The sequence below is a fragment of the Cheilinus undulatus genome, linkage group 12, assembly GCF_018320785.1.
Source record: "Cheilinus undulatus linkage group 12, ASM1832078v1, whole genome shotgun sequence".
Lineage (NCBI taxonomy): Eukaryota > Metazoa > Chordata > Actinopteri > Labriformes > Labridae > Cheilinus > Cheilinus undulatus.
Window position 1 is genome coordinate 23,120,369 of NC_054876.1, and position 21,497 is coordinate 23,141,865.

Below are 21,497 nucleotides of genomic sequence, written 5' to 3' on the forward strand. Positions count from 1 at the left end.
CGCCCATCAAAAAGATGTGAGTTAAATACAAAGGAAACAGATGTTGACCTGTAAGTATGACATACGGGAAACTACTTTGAAATAACACAGCATCTCTTTTTGCCAGCAGGTGTCCGCCTTTACTCACTTGTGAACAGGACAATTTAGTTATGCACAAATTGACTTTTTTCACTCTTGTAGTGACCCTCACCCAGACACACACCCTTTGTCATAATCATGACAGTCTCCCTCCCACACCTCAAACAGAGCTGAGAGTCAGCATGTGAAGGCAGCTGGAATTACTTTGACAGGATTTTCCCCCCGGTCTCTGATCATGGATTTTTCTGTCTACCTCCTGATTCTTCTTTCTCTCCTCTCACAGTGCACAGGTAGGACCCACAAGCTTGTATACAAACAATACATTATAAAGGCAATAAAAAAGATATTTGTGCTTGGGTCAGATTTGCTGAGCATTACTTTCACAGTCTTCTCATTTTGGTAATTTATCTTTGAAAATTATTACTATTGCAGGTAACATTAAAGTTGTTATGTATAACAGTTAGTTGTTAATTACAGTAAACTAGAGATCGTTTTGGCTTTTAATTAAGACAGATCTCAGTTCATTGTAAAAAGAAGATATACCAATTTATTTAAACATTGATTTTAGACAATAGTTTGTTTTTGTTTTGTTTGTTTGTTTTTTTAAGAAAAAAGGAATTAACAAAATCAAAAGAAAATGATTTTTTCTTTCAAATGTTTCTTATTGTTTTGTGCTGCTCAGTTTGGCTCACAGATGTCCAAGCCAGGTGGAGCGATGCCAGCCTCCACCTGTGCATTGTTCTCAGGTGGTGAGAACTACAGTCCTCTTTCAAAGAACGGCATTGTGGGTTAATCTGTTTTCCTAAATTAGCTAAATGGTTCTCTAAAGTGTTCTTTATTCCCACTGTGCAGTCAGACACTGGAGTTTCTCTCTCATCAGCAGCACAATACACGACTGAGTGACTTCAGCACCTGTTGGATGAGCAGGTTTAATGCAGCTGTACAGGGCCAGATCAGGTGTTAGATTTAGGTTTGATAAGCCAGAGATGGCTTTATACTGAATGAAGGAAGTGTAATCAAAGCTAGTCTGAAAAATTATACCTGTGTTAGACAGATAAATCAGAACCAATATAGAATAATGATTTAATCTAAGCTCATTTAATTTGTAAAGGCTTTATAAAGTGTAGTTTCATTGTTATTATGTAATGTTAGTCAACCATAGATAGTAACTAAGCCTTCTCTAAAAACATTGATCTGAAAGGCATTATGATTTTGGCTGTCATCTATGTCATATTTACAAATGTCAATACGTCTGTTAGATCAGCCTGAGGCCTGCGGACTTAGATCTAAATGACTAATGGAGTCAGCTTTATGGCTCTGGCAGTGAGAAAAAAAGAAAGTCTATTAATGAGTTCAGCAGAGACTTGACTGACATTTATATATACAAAGTGTGACAAATTTTCACTCATAGAACAATCAAATCTAGAAAATTATCAAGGTTTTATAATGCATGCACCACCACCTTTTCAGCTTTAAACTGACATACACAATATGATAGGAAAATCAAATGTGGCTGCAAGCAACCCCAGTATGCTTTCAATATAGGAAAGGAAAAACAACTTTGTATCAGTAACAAATAACGTATGACTTTGTAAGTTGTTCCTGTCACAAACCTGAATAATCCATTCATCTATCCATCCATCAAATTACCATCCATTGATCAGTTAAACATCAATCCATCCATCGATTAACCATCCATCTATCCATCAGTTTATTCATCCATCCATCCATCCATCCATCTATTAAACATCCATCCATTGATTAACTATCCTTCCATCCATCTATTCATTTATCCATCCATCCATTTACCATCCATCTTTTCATCCATGCATTAACAATCATCCATCCACCATCTATCCATCCCTCCATTATCCAATTATCCATCCATCCATCCATCCATCCATTAAAGGGGACAAATTTTACCATTTTAAGACACGTTTATGTTGTTCTCAGAGGTCCCCAAACATGCTTGTGAAGTTTGTTGCTGAAAAAACTCTCTAGTAAAGACTTTTTGCATGTCTAAAGAGCCCTCTGTTTCAGCCCTTCTCAGAACGAGTTGTTTCTGTGTCTGTGACTTTAAATGTTAATGAGCTACCTGACTCCACCCCTGACCACACCCCTCTCAGGAAATGGATTTGGCACTCCTGATGTTACAATGTTACAGACACTTTTATCCAAAGTTAAGGACCTTACTGGGATTTGAACCATTAATCTCCCAGACCAAAGTCAGCAGGGTAACCCACTGAGCGATCCAGCATCTCAGCAGACAGCTGAGATGAAGATCATGAAAGGAGGGTGGAACTTTCTTCCAAGCGGGGAGGGCCAACCAAACCTGGGGGCAATGCTAACTACCCCCTCATGAGTCATGAGGGGAAAATCTCATCCATCCATTAACCATCCATCCATCGATTAAACACCCATTTACCCATCCATCCATTACCCATCATTCATCCATCAACCACCCACCCTCAATCCATGGATCAGTCCTTCCAGCAGAGTCTGAGAAGTTTAGGAAATTTCTGGTTCCAAAGGAAGTACTGGAGAAATGCAAATATAAATCATTAAGTATTTTCAATAAATTGTTGCAAATTAAAAGCATTTTTCACTTTTACGTTCTCACACTTCGCCTTTTGTGTCAAACAATGATGCTGTTGTTCATTTAACCTCAATTAACAAGCACATCATAAATAATGGACACAATTTTTGTGTATTCAGGCTATGCTGCCACAATGGCTTTCTTTCCAGATAGACACCACTGTCTTTTAATTTTTACTTTTTATTCTCAAATGGTCCCTCATGTAAAATACTCCACCTTTGCTTTATTGTCCTTGTTTATGCTAAAGATAAAGTCCATCAAAGTGAGTGAGTCACAGGGTCACTGGCTGTGTCCTGTGACTGTCATGCATCATAAATTCATCAAGCTGTTTATTTCATCATGTTTGGTTCACACGAGTGCTTTTAGAGAATTGATATATTACCTATGAGCACAAAAAGTACAGCTTAAGGACAGGATAAGTAATGTATTAAATATCATCCTGGCTTAAGTCAGGGTGAACGTGTTTTTGCTCTCTCTGACCCCTCAAAGTTCAACTGCAGAGTCAGACACATTAGTAGATCAGCTAGAGGAAAACACTGCTGCTAATACAGAATGAACATGAGCGGACAAAATACTTGTTTCTTAATTTATAAAAGCCATGCTTTTTGGTAGACGCAAGAGATGTCCTGACCAAGAACAAAACGTGTATCTGTGTCTGATCTCTTTCTGCAGCTCAGTGGTGTTACCAGAGCCAATACTCCTGTGATGACACATGCAGAGGTAAGACCTCATGGGACCACTCCTTTGCACTGTCAGAGAAAATCCTATGAAGTCAATTATACTGTATTAGAAACTTTACATAAATGAGAAAGCCTAACTGTTAGAGTCTATAAAGGAATATGGAGTTAAACTGCTTATTCATACAAACTCAGTCTTTTATTCCATCAACACTTATCTTTTTTATATTGTTTTTTATCTTTGCAAAAATGTCCTCTCTGACTCAAGGATGAACTGATTGGATTTTGGAGGTCATATGTTTGCAGTCAAGATCATACTCATACCTTCCTTGATAAAACTTTAAGGGATTTTTTAAAAACTACTCAAAACCAAATAGATTTTGAGGCCAAACTTTAACTTTGCACCAAATGCCCTCTCTTTCTAAAGGATAAACTGATTAGATATTGGGGTCAAAGGTCAATGTCATTGAACCTCATGCTCATCCATTGCCTGTAAGATTTCTACAATCATACCACCAAAAAAAAAAACCCTAGCCCTCCCCTTGACCCACCACCACTGTACTTTCGTATGGCAACTGTATGGAAGCCATGAAAGAACTAGACGGTAGCTCTAGTTTGGTCATGTTTTATGCTGTCAGTCACATGACAAAGCCGGCTTTGAGGAAGCAAGGAGTAATTTCATCCTGAACTCACCGTTTTACTTTGACTACTCAGTCACACAGTAACTGTAATGACCACTAATTACTAATTAATCTATTGACTGTAACCTAAATCACTGCAGGTAAATGCCTCACCTCACAAATTCACACTCATTAATCATGTATTTACCATACTCAAATGCGGTTCACTGCTACTCAACTACAGTACATCAAAAGGCTCACTGTGGTAAAAACCTTACCTCCAGTGCAAGTTGCACTAATCAGCCATGTTACTCTAGTCAGCATTCTTGCACCCTTTGCACATCTTTCAGCTGTGGCAAGTGGTGTTTTGATACAAGATTATATGAGGAGTAATATGTAACCGACAACCCCATCTGGGGACTTACACCCCAGGAAATAAACATTAAACCTTGACCAAAAATCTAAATCAAAGGCAACGCAGGTAAGGACTGAGGCAAGAGATGTGGTTCAACTAGATATTTTAATTAATCAAAAGAAAAGGCAATAAAGGACTGTAGCTGCAAAAGGAAAAAAGGGTTAAACAAGTAAAACTCAAAGAAAGTGAATTCAAATTATTTATTTTAACAGTTTAAAAAGGCCTAGTATAAATCATTTAAAGGCATTAAAACTACAGCTGCTGCCCTAAATAAAAATTAATCAAAGTGGAGATGATGCCACTGGCTGAGATGCAGACTACACCAAGGAAGATGTAGGGATGCTACCTATTACTCACCCTTTTGTGCAGCACATCAACCACCACAACAATCCTCAAATAAACTAAAGTGTAGCCTACTTATGACCCAGTGCTCTACACTCGCATGCAGTAGGTAGAGGGCCCTCACCCTGGGTGCCTAGCCTCCCTCCTAAGGGACACCAAAACAGATTTAATGACCTAAAACAAATGAAACCCAGTTGATCAAAGACAAAATAATTCAAATGATAAACAATTGAATAAAGTTACTCAAATAATAACATGCAACCAAACTAATAGCTAAAGCAAACTAAAAGCAAAAGAGAACCAAATAACCTAAAGTAAAAAAAGGCTAATGCTAATGAATCAAGGGAACTATAGGAAGGCAAAAACAAACACTGAAAGGAGCAAAAACAACCACTGCAGGGGGGCAAAAACAGCAGCAGACATTCTGAAAATAAAGAAAACAAATGTCATTAAAAATAGTTATGTAATAGTTTTTAAAAGGTAATTCAATCGAGCCACCCTACTCACCAATCACGCTTTGTAAAACACTGCAGCTTCTAATGGGGAACTAAAACCACGTTCCAGGATCACCACTGCAGCAGAAAGCATCTGGTTAAGCAAACTGACCAATTCTAAAATTAAATAAAGCGACTCTTTTCTCAAATTCAAGGGTAACAGAAACACAGCACAAACACCACCAGCAGCATGTCAGACAGGAGCAAGAGGCCTAGCCTCAGCTCCAGGTGCCTTTATAAAGTAAGCTGATTGAATGCAAGGGGGAGGGGGCTGAGAGAGAAGCTGCATTCAGCAGCAGCAGCCTGTTTTCTCAGTGCTGCCTACCACACAACCATACTATCAGTGCGTACAGACTTAAACAAAACAAATCTAACAACAGCCTTTACATATTTAAATCTGATTTTCTAATACTTTTTCATTTTTTATTCATTTTTTGTTTTTAATTTGTTTTTATTTTTTTTAATTTTTTTAATTTTTTTTTGGTGTTCTTCAGACCCAAGCCGCTGGGCCGCCCAGTTTCCCAGCTGTGGAGGATTACGCCAGTCACCCATTAACATCGTCACCAACAAAGTGCACCTCAATGGCGCCCTACCACCCTTTGACTTCATTGGCCACACCAACACGAACAACATCACAGTAGAAAACAAAGGACACTCTGGTAATGTCTGGCCAGATTTGAAACCTCTGTTTGCAGACTGTAAAACTTCAATTAATAAACATATTTATTCAATTCAGTCTTTGAGATAAACCAGTAGATACCAGGCTAGTAAAAAGGAATGGGCTTTTATACTCATACTAAGAGGCCGTGTCTCCTCCTTGTAGCTCATTTTGGTTTGCCACAGTCAGTGCGTCTGTCTGGAGGAGCTCTACCTGGTACCTACAGAGCTGACCAGTTTCACTTCCACTGGGGAGGAAATGGGAAGCCAGGATCAGAGCATACCATAGATGGAGAGAGATTCCCTATGGAGGTAAACCACAGCAGCCTATATGTGTTGTTTTTATGGAAAACAGATTTAGGTTCAACCATCTACTCAGTGCCATATAGGAATTTTTACTCTTTCTGTTATATGTATAGCCTGTGTTAAACAACCAAACTGCTATTTTAGCTTTCAAGCAAAGTACAGTGTAATGATACTTGGTAGCTGAAGCTAACCTTAGCAGCTGAAGCTATCATGACAAACATTTTTTAACTTACAAATGTGTCATATTCCTCCCAATTATCACATAAGATTGCCTTTTTATTGATCAATCTAGATTCTCTGTGACTTGATACTCTAGATTGCTCCAGGATACTGTTAAAAGCTTCAGAGGCAAAGAAGTTACAATAGCATGCTGTATTTTTCTGATTTTTCTTCTACCTACCTAGACTGATAAACTTTTTGATTGGTCTTACCTGCTCTTGTTTTAGAACCTATTTTTTTTTAACTGTTTTTACGAGATACTATCTCGTAAAAACAGGAATTTATTTATTTTTGAATTTCCTGTTTTTACGAGATACTATCTCGTAAAAACAGGTGCTGCATTTATCAGCCTGTAATTAGAGGTGCTGGGTTAAGAAGTAGATTTGAATCTTTCAAATCCTGAAAGATGTTGATCCAGTGCATATTGTTTCCTCAGAAATCCCCACCAGTTCTCTATGCGTTGGTTATGATTGCTTGAGCCCTATAAATAGCATCTGCGTAAAAACTCATCCACATGATCATGTCTCAGGAATATCTGCATCTGCTCCACGTAACAGTTCTCTGTCCCTAGTTCTGATCAAATTCTGTTTTTACGAGTTACTATCTCGTAAAAACAGGAAATTCAAAAATAGATAAATTCCTGTTTTTACGAGATAGTATCTCGTAAAAACAGGAAAATCAAAAATAAATAAATCCTGTTTTTACGAGATAGTATCTCATTAAAACAGGAAAATCAAAAATAAATAAAAAATCCTTTTTTTACAAGATAGTTATGTCGTAAAAACAGAATCTTTTTTATTTTCAAGTGAATGCAATACGCCACCATAGAAACGTGGCTTGATATCTATAGGTTTATAAATATGTCTTTATAAATATGGTCTTTTTTGATGATTTTTATCCGAAAGCAGTAAATTCAAGTTGATCATTTCCCGAGTCCTCAGCTCTTGAACACATTATAATGTTTTAAACTTCCTTAAGCAGAAGAAGTGGCAGCTGTGTGGTGAATATGGTGAATACAGTAAGACACTTTTCTAATAGTTTAGTTTATCCAGGCCCATGCTGTCAGGCTGAGTTGCAGTAGTTTGTATGGCTCTTTCCTCATAATCATAATGAGGTCATAGGGTCATAATTGTTGGGACTCACATGGTCCCAACACTATAGTTTTAGTTTTGTGAAGTCTGCAGATCAGAAAAAAACTTTCCTCTAATTTACCCCAAATTTACCCCAAACACCATGATCAAAGGGCAGTTAATGTTTCAGCCAAAGTTTATGTTACACAATAAGATATATTAAATGAGCTCCTCTGTACTGTAATCCAGTGAAGGATGGGATGTGACACACAGCTGGGCCTGAAAGGTACTGCAGGTGCAGGAATCTTAAGGTCATTTATTATAATAGTAACCTGTTTTTTATTCAATTTACTTTTATTCATTGCTCAACATCGTGTGTGTGGGGCTGGATTATTTGATTATTTGCAATGCACTGCAAAATGTCTACTTTACTTTTAATACAAAAACAGAATGCAACATTTTATTGGGGGATGCTGCATTTTACTCTCAAGTGTTGATGATATATAACTGATTTATGGATTTGCTGTACCCCTAGAGTTTTATTTCTTCACCTATACCACTGAATTCTTTGGTTTGGTTATCTGTTGTGACTCAGTCTGCTTTGGGTTTTCAGCTGCACATCGTCCACATCAAGGAGCCGTACGGCTCTCTGGCAGAGGCAGAACATGACATGGCAGGTATTGCTCTGCTGGCATTCCTGTTTGAGGTAAAACAATACATTTATTCATTTTTGTCTTTCATTTAATCAATAAAAAATTATTTATCAGAGTTGTCATACATTGTTGACTTCTTCCTCACAGGAAACAACGGATGATCATCCGCATTTAGACACAGTTATTGCTGCTTTGGGCCGTGTTCAGACTAATGGTGGGAGTTTTGTCTCTTGAATATAAGACACAAATGGACTGTATGGACAAAAGTATTTGGCCACACCTTCTACGTATTGAATTCAGGTGTTTTAATCAGATCTAATGCCACAGCCACAGGTGTATAAAATCTAGCACATACAGTCTCCATTTTTATACAAAATGGGTCGTTCTTAAGAGCTCGGTGACTTTAAGTATGATACTTTGCTGGATGCCACCTTTGCAATAAGATGGTTCATAAAATCTTATCCGTGCTGTGTATTCCTCAGTCAGCAGTAAGTGATATTGTTAGAAAGTGGAAGCGTTTAGGAACAACAGCAATACAACCATGGAGGGGAAGACCAAGTATAATCACAGAGCGAGGTCAACGACTGCTAATGCGCAGTTACTGCTGCTACAACCCCAGCTTCTGATACCACCTAAGCACCCTTGGGATGAACTGGAATGAAGATCGCAAGCCAGGCCTTCTTGTCCAACATCAGAGCCTGACCTAATAAATGCTCTACATGAATTGGCCCAAATTCCCACAAAACACAACAAAATCTTGTGAAAATCCTTCCAAAGAGTGTAGGCTCTTATAGCAGCAAAAGGGGGACCAACTCCATATTAAAGCAGACATATTTGAATACAATATTATTACATTCCCTATTGGTGACATGGTCAGGTGGCTCAATACTTTTGTCCATATAGTGTATGGCATGATTAATTTTTTTAGAACATGCTTGTCTTTAATGTTATCTTCTAAAGGAGTCCATACATTAAAGTTTTGCATACTCATGCTAAGTATTTACTGAGTTTTCAAGCACATCTATCTTCTCTGTGTTCAGGCAGCAGCACCGTGATCCCAAACTTTCGTCTCAGTGAAATCATCCCACCTGCCAAGGAGCTCCACAGTTACTATCGCTATGTGGGCTCCATGACAACTCCAGGATGTGAACAGGCGGTGGCCTGGACGGTGTTTGACAGGACTCTGTCCATTAGTAGCCGACAGGTGGGAGACTGAAGGCTACAGTTTGATCAGTTCATGCCGTTTTTATTTCTAGAAAACAGCAGCATCATCTTAAAACTTTGCCCTGACTTTGAAAAAAAGGAAAACTGCATTAAACCTGTTGAACTAGAACTTCACATTTAGAGTATGGCATAACCTTCATTTTCAGGACAAGTCCCTGGGATGTTACCTTCAGTCAGTGAAGGAAACATTTAAATAGAATAATATGATTTTATGCTTGAGCTTTTTATTCTGTACTCATTTTCTGTCCTGTAAAAAATCCCTTCAGAATAACTAACCTCCCTCCATCCTCTGCAGCTGGATGCAATAACTCAGCAGTGCCGCTTCTGGAATGGGCAGCCTATGACCAACATCTACAGGCCTACACAGCCACTGGATGGTAGAGTTGTATACCGGTCCAAGGCGAGTGCAGCTCTGAAAGGTGTGATCCAACCGTGGGTGTGTGTTTTCTCTGCAGTACTTTTGATAACCAGCCTGATACACTGACTCTGCATGTAAGAACACCTGATTAAAAAAGAAACGTTAGTGTATGCATTAAAGAAACTTATGTCTGAGCAATGTTAAAATGAATCTGTGTTACAGGGATAAAGTCATCAGACTTGAAGGTGCATGGCGCCACATTTAGAAAATATTCACACTTTCCTTTGTTATTAACTGGCCAGTTTGTTTTAGCACTGCTGTTCTTTGTGATGCAACAAATACGTGTTCCTTGGCCTGTCCGGGTCTGCAAGTTTTGAGAGAGATCAACTGAATCTAAACTAAAAAAGAACTATTTTGACAGTGAATATGACTTGCCATTTACCACAGAGATGGAAAACTTGTGTGAAAACTGTAGAAAGAAGAGATCCCAAATTATCTGATGGTGCAGGTGTGTAAACAGTGAGCTCATATCCACAAACCTGGCACACTTCTGTATGTTTGGGACTTGTGTGGCTTGTGTGTGATACTATTAACCTCATACAAGCCTATTTAAAAACTTAGCCCTTCAACTGTATGTTTTTTTTTTTTTTTTGCTAAAATGACTTCTGATTTTGCACATAATTTGTCCAACTTGATTTGTCTGATGACATTGACAATGACAAGTTAACTTGCAAAGTTATTTCTTGTTTGACTTGTTTTTTCATGGATTCATTCTTGAAACCCCGATGATCAACAACTTTAAATCAACATCAGCTGTACTTGAAATGAAGTGCCTGTCAGCAAATATTCACTGGTGGACACACTAATGTAATGGTCAAATGTTGTTTCTTGTAAAAAAAATTGTTATGATGTGATTTGTGGAAAAAAAGTAGATAATTATTCCTTCTGAACTCCCTTAAGATAGCATTAATACTGGGAGTTTGTTAGCATCCTGTTAGCATTTAGCTCAAGGTACCTGAGTCAGTTTTCACCAGAGATGTAATAAAGTAAAAGTAAAGTAAAGTAAAGTAAATATAATAGTAAGTAATAAGTAATGTAAAATAAATAAATAAATTAATTAATTAATTAATAAGTAAAGTAAAGTAATAAAGAGCAAATGCTTTGATAGTGTACCTAAGTAAGTACTTTACTTGACTGTTGATTTGATCTGATGACTTTTTACTTCAACTCCCTACATTTGAACACAAATATCTATACTTTTTACTTCTTACATTGTCAAAACAGGCTCATTACTCCTTTTTCAGAGTACCAAAGCTGTTAAAACCCAGCATTGTTTTTCATTTTAAAGAATTATCAAAATTATGAAAAGAGTTTTGTGTATCATTGATGATGAAAATGTATTTTTACTTTTGTACTAAAGTACATTTCAGAGCCTGTACTTTCTCATTTTTACTTGAGTGAAGGAGTTTAATTTTTTTTTCTTTAATCTATTTTTACCAGTCTTTGTCACACAATTATCTGCACTTCTACTAGTACAGGATGTAAGTACTTTTGCCCCCTCTGAGCTTCACACAGCTGCTAACATACTAGCATGACTCTTGTCTGTAGACATACAGGACCAATCATGTTTGACTTGTTAACACCTGTTAGGCTCAGAAATAGAAGGTGTTACTTCTGAGGATTTTCATTTTCATGTCACATCTTGAAAGTAATGGTTTTTAATGTCCATGAACCTAAATGCATCTTAATATTAACTTTGAATAAGAGATGTTGTAAATCATCAAGAGGATATTTGTTTTTTATTAACTGCTGGATCTCTTCATTTCTATTTTTTATCTATACTGTCTCGATGATTTAACAAACTGTAGGTGTAAAAAAACACAGCCAATGTGATTTCTAGATGTATTATACTCTTGTTTATTGGCAGGAAAATTAAATTAGTTTTTGATGTATATAAGTTAAGGTGTAATTGATTGACTTGTTTCGCGACTTTCTTATGATAGTTGATTTCCAGGTGGTCCGGCTCAGTTTGGTCCAGTGTTTGCATTGCTAATTTCAAAAGTTGAAAAAGATACCAAAGAGGGATCAATACTGTTCTACGTTTTTGGCAACCTTCTGTTGGGGTACTAAACATACCGTTTTGTCTTTAAAGGGTTAAGTTAAACAGGCTACTGGCTTGCACACCTGCCTACCAAGTATAAAATTACATCTGGCTGTGGAACTGTACAGAATCAAACTAGACTCTCTGGTGGAGGCATGGATTTCAGCGCTGTACTATAGAGGGAAAGTATTAAACAATTAATTTGATAACTTCCCGTGAGGGATGAAAAATAAGGAGTTTTATGTATAATCCCACTTTCCTATTTAAGGGCAAACTGAGATGGATTTTCTTGATCAACATTTAAAATGCGTGCAGAATTAAACATTTACTCTTTTCTTTGCTTGTTTTATGTATGATATATTGTGTTCAGCCCACTCACAGCTGACTGATATCAAATTATTTTTCCATTTAAAAAACTTTTCCATGTTTTTCTTCTGTTTTTGTCTCTGCTGCTAAAAGCTTTTCTACAACACTTCAGTGTGTTCAGCCCTGAATAGGAAGACTTGAAATGCTGCACAAATGAAGAATGAGGCTGTGATACACTGTTCATGTAACATTTATTTTCTTTACATCACTCTGGAAGTATGTAACATGATGGGGGATTCATCGATTGAAACATCCATTTGTTACATAGTCGTGTTCTTAAAAGGCAGAGAATATCTGAAAGGCAACAAGGTTTTCGTTTAAAAAAATTGACCTTACATCTTAGCTTTAGCTGTAATTTAGGCAGTAATCCGGATTTTTTTTAGTTAGGAGTGATGAGGTCAAGGTCACTGAGTCTGTCTCTTCAGGAAGTTCCTCAGGAGTTCAATCTGTGCAGCTACGCTACTCTTAGCAGTGCCTCCGGGGGTGTTGTACTGCTCCACGCTCCTCCTGTAGTCCCACACGGAGGAGACGTCGCTTCCAAACAGAGAGCTGAAATGATGAACAGAGAAGAGAAAGAGAGAGGAAATGGACAAAATTATGAGACAACATTGCTCCTTTCGAAACACCACAGCATTCCCACTCTTTTCTAGAGGTCATTTTAAAGGGCTTTGTGAGACTGTGAGATTCATTAAAGTGTCTAGGTATTGGGTAATCTTGATTCTGATGTCATTTTTGGTGTCTTTTGTATGTCCTATGTAGGGAAAAAAAACATTTTGCATGTTTGGAGTGCCTGGTTTCTTCTTTTTTTATTAGACCCTTGTAAATGTGTTGTATAAATTGGGGATGAGCAGATGTATTAACACAGCAGAGAATATCCAGTAGGTATCTCCTTCAGTAAGTAGAAGAGGGGTGAAACACATATATCATGGGACCATAGCAAAACCAACAGGATCTTATAATGAAGGTACTTCAAATACTTTAAGCATCTTTTAGCATTGATGTAAAGGTAAATAGCAGTGGACTCTGCTATGGCTCAGTCCACCATCTTGGATAAGCATTACACTAACTTCTGCAGCATCCTTTGTCCATCATACTCTACCTCCTGAGACTGCCCTTCCTGTTAGGGTTTTAGGATTTTTCAATTTTTCCTTTCGTGTGCATGCGAGAATGAGAAGAAAGTCACCTGATAGCAGTCAGATCTTCTATGGTGAGCTGGTTAAGTGGGATATTTTTGGATTCAGCTGTAATCACAGCTTTACCAGAGATGCAGTGGGCTTCTCTGAAAGGCATCTGCAACACAAACAGTAATGAAACAAGTTAACTCATTGAAACAGCAGCTCTTGATTTAATGTCGCTCTAAACTGTATTAGCTTATATTCACATATCTTCATGATGTCTTTTGAAAATAAATAAATAAAGTTGCAATCACAACATGAAAATACAGCAGACATAACTCACCCCCTTCCTCACAAGGTAGTAGGCCAGGTCAGTTGCCAGCATGTCAGGACTGAGTGCAGCCTCCATCTCACCCTGGTTGATCTGCAAGACAATAATAAAAATAATAGTAAGAATAAGAATTTATACATCACTCTCAAATGATTTACAGAGGCAGCAAAATGAAAACAGGAAATGAATTAGGTTAAAAATCTACAAAAGGTATATATAATTTTTTTTCTGTTAAATACAAATACAATTAAAAGCTGAGGTTTTTAAAAAAAAAAAACATCAGAACCTGTTAAAGCCGTATTTTTCACATTCCAGACATCAGACCACGTATGTTTTATTTCTAATACCAACAGTGAAAATATTGTCTGACCTTCAGAGTTGAAATGACCCCAGTTGAGACCTGCAGCACATCATGAATAGTATCATAGCAGTCAAACATGGCCACCTTATCCTCCTGTGGAAAGATGACAAGGACTAGGTTATGAAGAAGTCGGCTAGAAATGCCAGGAAATACTGGAAACCCATTAAGAGACACTTTATACCTGCAGGTCTTTGTTGTAGGTGCTGGGCAGGCCCTTAAGTGTCATCATGAACCCGGTACACTGAAATACAAATTCAAAAAATAGTTAAAAAAAACTTAAACAAGTAATACACATGACAAAAGACAACATTTAAGTGAGTCAATGTACAGAAAGTCTGTGTCCCTCTCTGCTTTCGAAGGTTAAAAACTGTGCATGTGTAAAGCTCTAACTAAAAACAATCACACATTCAAACCATGGGTTGCCAGGTTTGAAACCTGGCAACCCATAAAAAAGCAGGCGATCACTTTAAGGCTCATGATTATCCAAAAAAAAAGGTCAAGTAGATCATACAAAAAATTAAACTGCCTCTGTAAATTTACAGACTTAAATGCCTTATTTAGAAAACAAGAGCAGTTTTAGGTAACAAGAGGAGGTTATAGGAAACAAGGTCTTTGTTGTTATGCTTTAGCTGCATATATATAGATGAGGACAAAATTATAAGCCTCTCTATAAACATTTCTTTTTTTAAATTTCTCAAGTGCTGTTAAGCAAGGAATTTTCAACACAGCTTTTCCAAACACCCTAGTTTTACTTTGGAAACAAAATCATTTCACAAAAACTACCAGGGTCAAAATTATCAGCCCCCCTTATGCTTTAATTCACTTGTGTCTCCTTTTTGCTGGACAACAGCCTGCAGTCATTTGTTCTAGTTTTTATCAAATCTCTTTATGATTCCTTCAATCTTTAAGAGATTCCCAGTGCCAGAAGCATCCCCACAGCATAATACTTCCACCTTCACTGTGCTGACAGTATTTTTTAGGTTATACATCCTCTCCCTTCTTTCTCCAAACATAAGCAACATCTCTATGGCCAAAGAGCTCTGGTTTGGTCTCATCTGACCAAAGGGCATGTTTCCAGTCTGCATAATCTTTCTCCAGGTTGTCCTTATCTTCAGTCTGGCTTGAAGGTGTCTCTTCTGCAGAAGTGATTTTTCTTGACCAGTTCCTGTGCAGGGCTCTAGTGATGCTCATCTCTCACTAGTTTTCTTTCCACAGTCTTTAAAATCTTCCTCTTCCTACCTCTGCAAGACTTGGTCTGTACTGCGTGGCTCTCTTGGAATTTCTTGATGAAACTTCTCACTCCAGTTCTCGGCACTTGGAAACGCTGTGCTAACTTTGTATATCCTTCTCCTGTTTTTTGAGAATCAGCATTTCTTTTTCTCATGTCTAAACTGACTTCTTTTGTTTTTGCAATGATGCTTTCTCCAGTGACAGCTCAAACCCTTAATGAAGTTTTTATACTTTGTATAAACTGGCAAATAACCCTTAGTTTTAACTTGATTTTACAAGCTTTGATTATTACAAAGTTAAAACTCAACACTGCACAACTGTGGTCTGTGCTATGGCTCAACAAAAAGGGTTAGTTCTAAAGGGGGCTAATGATTTTGTCTCTGGAATTTTTTGGTGAAATTATTTTGTTTCTGTCTGCAATGTAAAATGATGTAAGCATCCAAAATAAAACTAGGATGTTTGGAATGCTGTTTTAAAAATGTCCTTTGTTCTGTTTAACATCACTTGGTAAATACTTAGAAATACATCTTAAAAGGGGGCTAATAATTCTGTCCTAATCTTTTTCACTGTAACAAGGTTCTGATTTGATGAAATCCATTTTCTTTCATCTTACCAGAAAAAAAAAGGTTGGAAACAAAGCATTATCTGGTAAGTTAGCCCTCCAGTCAACAAATTAACAACTGATTGAAAAAAAGAAAAAAGAAAAAAGTGTGTCCTGATGAGGACTGCTTACGTTGCCAAAGACACGACCAGCTTTACTCCTGATCAGCTCCAGACTATCAGCATTCTTCTTCTGAGGCATCAGACTGCTGCCAGTGCTACAAACACATACACAAATACACACAGGTATGACTGAGAAGAAACACGCATGAGCTTAAGCGTATTAAAGTGACAGGGCTACATGTAAAGTACTGCAGTTCATAGTAATGAAACAAGCCGTTAAATTTAGTGAGGAAAACAGGCCTTTTCTTCATAGTTTGTTCTCCAAAAGTATTCAGGAAGTTGAAGAATAATATTTAACATCATCAGAAAACCCCACTGTGGAGAAATTGTCTGCTTAGCTGTGATTATCTGCTGTAGACATCACTGAATATTGTACACAACATGGAGTCAGAGCGCACTCTGCTGGACAAACTACATTAGGACACCATTGATGATCAGACCCAACTGATTTTCTACATTATTGAAAACAAGTGAAGTGGAAATATTTCAAATTATGTATCTCTTATTCCATCATCATCATTCTATCATAAAAGCCAGTATTAACAGCTGCTTTAAGGCGTGTATGACCGGCTGCATTAAATAATAAACATGTTGATTCCTGAGTAGGATATTCAAATCCATCATCTCTCAGGGACCTTGATAGTAAGACTAATAATAAATGCTTGGGTTTATATAAAATGCCCTTAAAGGGTGAAAGGATCCTGTAAATGAGGTGAAAAAATTCACAAACAAACAAAATAAATGAACAAGTCAATAAATTACAGAGTGATAGCAATGTTTGCCTGGTATAACAAAATACTAGCACATTGGTCTTCTTTGAATTTGTAATCAGAGATACAACACTTGTGTTGTTCATGCTTTGTTATGCATACATGAGCTTTGTGCAAAGCTACATAATAATGATACAGTCAAGAGTTTTGTAGTCTGAAGAGCATGTGCAGAAAATTAATCGAGATGCAAACAATAATACACAAACTGACCTGTATGCATCAGAGAGGGTGATGAAGGAGAACTCTTTAGTGCTGTACAGCAGCAGGTCCTCGGCCATCTTACTGAGGTGAGTCAAACACAATGAGGCCGAGAACATGAACTCCACTGAGGAAACACAAACAGACTGCGTCAGAGGCACAGCATTTAACATATTTTACTCTCTGTACACATCCATAAGGGAAATTTACATCAGGAACATTTTTTTTATCTTTATCCTCTGCTATTTTTTGTCCTTTGTCACTGTTGTTTTTTCTTCCTTTTCTTTATACACTACTTTGTTACCTCAATCAAAAATAGAAAGTACTCAAGGGCCTAAGTATGCAACAGCCTTTTGGCTTAATATTCTGGGATCACTCTGGGCTTTATCAGGAGATGCACATTTAACAGCTTTTCTTCCTAATCATTTAAAATTCTTCCATGAAATGAAAACAGCAGTCTCTATTTGAACTGGACATGTGAAGTCTATGGCCACACTGATACGCAGGTGAGGAGTTGGAATTCCATGTTTACAGGGGTTGGTTGAATAAACTTGCAGGACTTGGCTGAGAATAATCATTGCCATCACCAAGCAGCTCAAAGCATGTATGAGATACAGCAACAGAATGGCAACTTCACATCCAGTGCTTCCAGAACAACAATCAATGTACTGTATCTGTATATACACTGCTATATCATGGCAGCTGCTGACATCTAGAAAAAATCAGGTTTTCTATAACTATGAAGTGTTAGAAATTTTTGAGGTACTGTAATTACTCACCTAAAAAAGTATATAACATAGGAGTAGTCTTTTTTAATAAATGTAGATGGTTCAGCCCAAAAAATTCTACATATTGTGGCTTTGTATAATGTCATGGTTTAATTGACTAAGGTGTGAGTTTTACATACCCACAAAGTCCCTCTGGGCTGTGGCATCCAAGCTGTTCAGACTGATATCATCAAAGTCCAACTCTACAGATCCAGACAAGGAGACATGGAATGGTTCAGTTTATAGAAATACAAAATTCATTCATAAACAAGACACTGGTAACTTATACTGTAACAGAGGTACTAAAGAATCATCCCAACAGGACAGTAAAAGCTTTTGTTACATAGTAGCTGACCTCTCCTCAGCAGCTCTCTGTCGATGTCAAATGGGGCCCCAGCAAGAGCGCCACTAAAACAAAGAAAACAATTTATATTAAACGCTTTGTCTGTGAGTAGAGATCATCAACAAACAGAGTTTATTTATAGCATACCTGCCAAGAGGCAAAACATTCACTCTCTTCTTGATCTCCTGAAGCCGTTCAACATCGCGGCTCAGAGCAACAGCATGACTGAGAGAGAAAAAGGAAAACCAACATGAAAACAACATCATCTGCTATGTAGAGGTGAGATGAGGTGGGATATTTACTGTATGAAAATTCACCTGAGGATCAAGTGGCTCCATCTGATTGGCTGGGCTCTCTGCATGTGGGTGTAACCAGGAAGCAGCACATCAATTTCTCTGAGGGCCAAAGAGAGGAGAGAGAAGATCCCAATAAGATTAAAAAAACAAACAAACCAATAACAACAACAAAAAAAAAATCCAAGCAACAGCCATGGGTATGTTTGAGTGTGTACAGGTGCGTATATAGCTTACATGGCTGCACGCTCCACCATGGTAGAAATGAGCTGGAGAGCGTTGCCCAGCAGGATGCAGATGGCATCACGCAGCCACAGCCTCATGTCAGTCACAACCTTGTTGGATCAAACAGAAACACACATACATACTCATGTGAATGTACGTACAATTCAACCTGATGGTACTTCATGGTTAATTCTAATATTAATATAAAATAATAATTATAATTCTAATATTAATATATAATAATCAATATAATAACATAGATAGATAGAAAAATAGATATAGATAGAGAGATGGATAGATATTTTTCCAGTATTTCAGGTGTTATAATTCTAAGTATAATAACTGTAGTAATAAAGCAAACCTGCTCGTTTCTGCTTCTGCCTGTGTGCAGCTTCCCTGCAGGTGCACCAATCAGCTCCTGAAAAAAACAGCCATTACAAAGCCATTAAAAACCGCATCAAAAAACATTAATTTGTCTCTTAAATTAACCACATTATGCTAATATTTTCAAGATAATTATGCTGTTATTTTAACTTTAAATAGTCAAAACCATAAACGTCAGTTTCTAATTACTTTAAAACTCTCATATGCTAGGTACTGAAGTATACTGTATTTCTTGTAACATTGTAACTGCATCACTAACAGAGGTAGTTTATTTGTTTGTGACACTTTTTCAGCTGCATAAAATTAAATATTTGTTTTTCTTGTGAGTATTTGCATGGTATGTCTCAAACAACATGTAGAGCATCAGCACTTTTATGGCTTCACCAATGAGAGAACAGACTGCATAAAGATATTGCTATTTTAAAATTAAAAAAGCAGAACCTCTAGTAGTTAAGAGTTAAATGTTGATAGATGTTAAAAGAATTTGTAGATTAAAATAAACAAATGAATTATAATAAGTTATAATCATAATAAACTATACAATAATATACTATATACAATAAACTATGATATAATAATAATAATGATATTAATAATCATATTATTATTGTTGTTGTTTTATTATAGTTATTATTATATTATTATTATTTTATTATTATTATTATTGTTATATTATTATTATTATTATTATTATTATTACTACTACTATTATTATTATTATTACTATTATTATTATTATTATTATTACTGTTGTCATTATTATTGTTGTTCAAGTTAAGTTTGCATTTGACATTTGGAAAGCTCAACAAATAGGAAACTTGAAATGCAAAAATCTGTTTTCAATTTTTAAAAAAGACCAAATGGAGAAAAGAACCTTCAACTTTAATACAGTATGTAGTGTTCAATACAATTTCCATTACTACACAGTTATAAAGAACAAAAAGCTGTTTCTCACCTTGAGCCTGCGCTCATTGGCAGTATGAATGTCTTCATCTCCAGGTTTGATCACAAAGGCACATTTGGACCATTCATCGGAAATCTGGAGGTTAAAATAATAGATTTGTTCAAATAGAGACATGTGCTGTAGGGCACAAGTGTCATGTAATGAGTACAATAAGATTGTTTTCCTTTGTCAAAACCCTCACCCTAATCCTAAACTGCTGTTGTTGATTCATGCCTACTCATGCATCTATCTTTCATCCTTTTGTGCTGACAGTTACCTAATGTAACAAAGCCATTCATCCTATAGAATGTGCCACTTTAAATACTGGACACTGTGGGTATAGGAATTCATGCAGCGTTGACAACTGTATTGTCGGCATGGTATGCATGGTCAGCACTGTCAGCGGAACCTACAGAATACAGAGGAATGTGGCATCATGGCACATTTCTGTCAGCTATTGTCTGACACCTAAATACATAGGCTGACACACATCAGCGCAATGGCACAATAGAGCTATACAATCTCTTCTGTACTGTGATCAGAAGATTTTAAATCACAGCCTAGTCAACTACAGCAAAGTATCAGCTCATGTTGAGGCGAACTTTATATTTGCAAAGCAGCGCGTGTATATGTAAATTACCTTATCCAGTCCTTTCAAGATCTGGTTCATCTCCTCAATGGTGACCAGCTTCGCCTTTTCCAGAGCTTTCACATAGGCCTTGCTCCCCCTGATGTCAGCATCCCACATCCTCTGGTCATATGCGATGGATGCGTTAAACTTCTCCATGACAGGATCAGTGTCTCCAACAAAACGTCCTCCCCAAAGTTTCCTTCCCTAAAACGCAGCAGAGACAGAGAAACAACAGTGTACACGTGTACATAACAATCTCATCATTGCTGTGAATGCCGTCAGCATTCACAGCATGTTATTATTGTATTGTAGTTGTAGTTTAACACATATGGTAGGAAATATACGGTAGGGACAGTGGCTGCTCATTAAAGGAGGTGGCCCTGCTTTGACAGCTTATAGGTTCGACAGCGTGCAGCTGTGTGCAAAAACAGCACGTGGAGAAGCTGCTCTGGGAACTTCAGGTTAAGTCTTTCTCCTACCTCAGTGCTGGCCATCTTGATCTACTACCGGGGTCTGCGGCGGAACTTTCTGATGCAAGGTCTTGTCCGAGGGAGCGTCGGAAGTCGAACAGTCTGGTCAGGAGTTTACAGTGAAGCCTCAGGGTGGGTTTCAACTGAAGAGAGAGGGACTGGGCGGCTGAATATAAAGGCCGTGTGCACCGCCCTTCAAATACGTAACTGGAGACGTTTGACGCCCCATTACGGTGACGTAATGCGTAGAAAATGAATGTGTAAATGTATGGAATACATTTGTGGATGAATGTGGCATGGAAGAAGGCTTGGCTGATCCATGGGCTGATCAAGTAAATATTTAATCACCAATAAAGTTTAAATATTTATATATTATATAAGCGTATCCATAGATTTTATCCAATACAACCAGTAGAAGAAGATTTAAAACTGATATAGATAGCTTTTGCAACGAATGTCCTAAAAACTGTTGAGCATTTTTATTGGTGTTACCCCTCTGCAAATACGTTTCAGGCATGAGTAATGTGATTTCATTCA

General features: G+C 37.2%; 2 protein-coding genes across 2 annotated transcripts; one reads left to right on the forward strand and one right to left on the reverse strand.

The window, feature by feature from the left end:
* Positions 1-313: 313 nt before the first annotated feature.
* On the forward strand, positions 314-9,835 carry LOC121519231 (carbonic anhydrase 4-like). The gene is made up of 8 exons (XM_041802072.1): positions 314-368; positions 3,347-3,394; positions 5,717-5,881; positions 6,046-6,191; positions 8,088-8,180; positions 8,275-8,341; positions 9,168-9,331; positions 9,647-9,835. Exons 1-8 carry the CDS (start codon positions 314-316, stop codon positions 9,833-9,835), a joined length of 927 nt encoding a protein of 308 aa, XP_041658006.1.
* Positions 9,836-12,350: 2,515 nt separating this feature from the next.
* On the reverse strand, positions 12,351-21,130 carry asl (argininosuccinate lyase). The gene is made up of 16 exons (XM_041801424.1): positions 20,970-21,130; positions 20,500-20,694; positions 19,872-19,955; positions 18,894-18,950; positions 18,545-18,642; positions 18,332-18,409; positions 18,162-18,239; positions 18,027-18,079; positions 17,812-17,874; positions 16,917-17,031; positions 15,947-16,031; positions 14,165-14,224; positions 13,993-14,076; positions 13,635-13,715; positions 13,360-13,466; positions 12,351-12,725 (listed from the first exon to the last, which is right to left on the reverse strand). The coding sequence occupies exons 1-16, from the start codon at positions 20,982-20,984 to the stop codon at positions 12,581-12,583; spliced, it is 1,398 nt and encodes a 465-aa protein (XP_041657358.1). The 5' UTR covers positions 20,985-21,130; the 3' UTR covers positions 12,351-12,580.
* Between the last annotated feature and the right edge of the window lie 367 nt (positions 21,131-21,497).

What these genes read in the sequence shown, in the direction of transcription:
- LOC121519231 (XM_041802072.1), top strand. Translation starts at nt 314, where the DNA reads ATGGATTTTTCTGTCTACCTCCTGATTCTTCTTTCTCTCCTCTCACAG. An exon ending in AGAAAACAAAGGACACTCTG is followed by an intron (nt 5,882 to 6,045) that starts GTAATGTCTGGC and finishes TCCTCCTTGTAG; the next exon opens with CTCATTTTGGTTTGCCACAG. An exon ending in TGTCCATTAGTAGCCGACAG is followed by an intron (nt 9,332 to 9,646) that starts GTGGGAGACTGA and finishes CATCCTCTGCAG; the next exon opens with CTGGATGCAATAACTCAGCA.
- asl (XM_041801424.1), bottom strand. An exon ending in TCTTGAAAGGACTGGATAAG is followed by an intron (nt 19,956 to 20,499) that starts GTAATTTACATA and finishes TTTAACCTCCAG; the next exon opens with ATTTCCGATGAATGGTCCAA. An exon ending in ACTACCTTGTGAGGAAGGGG is followed by an intron (nt 13,467 to 13,634) that starts GTGAGTTATGTC and finishes TTTGTGTTGCAG; the next exon opens with ATGCCTTTCAGAGAAGCCCA.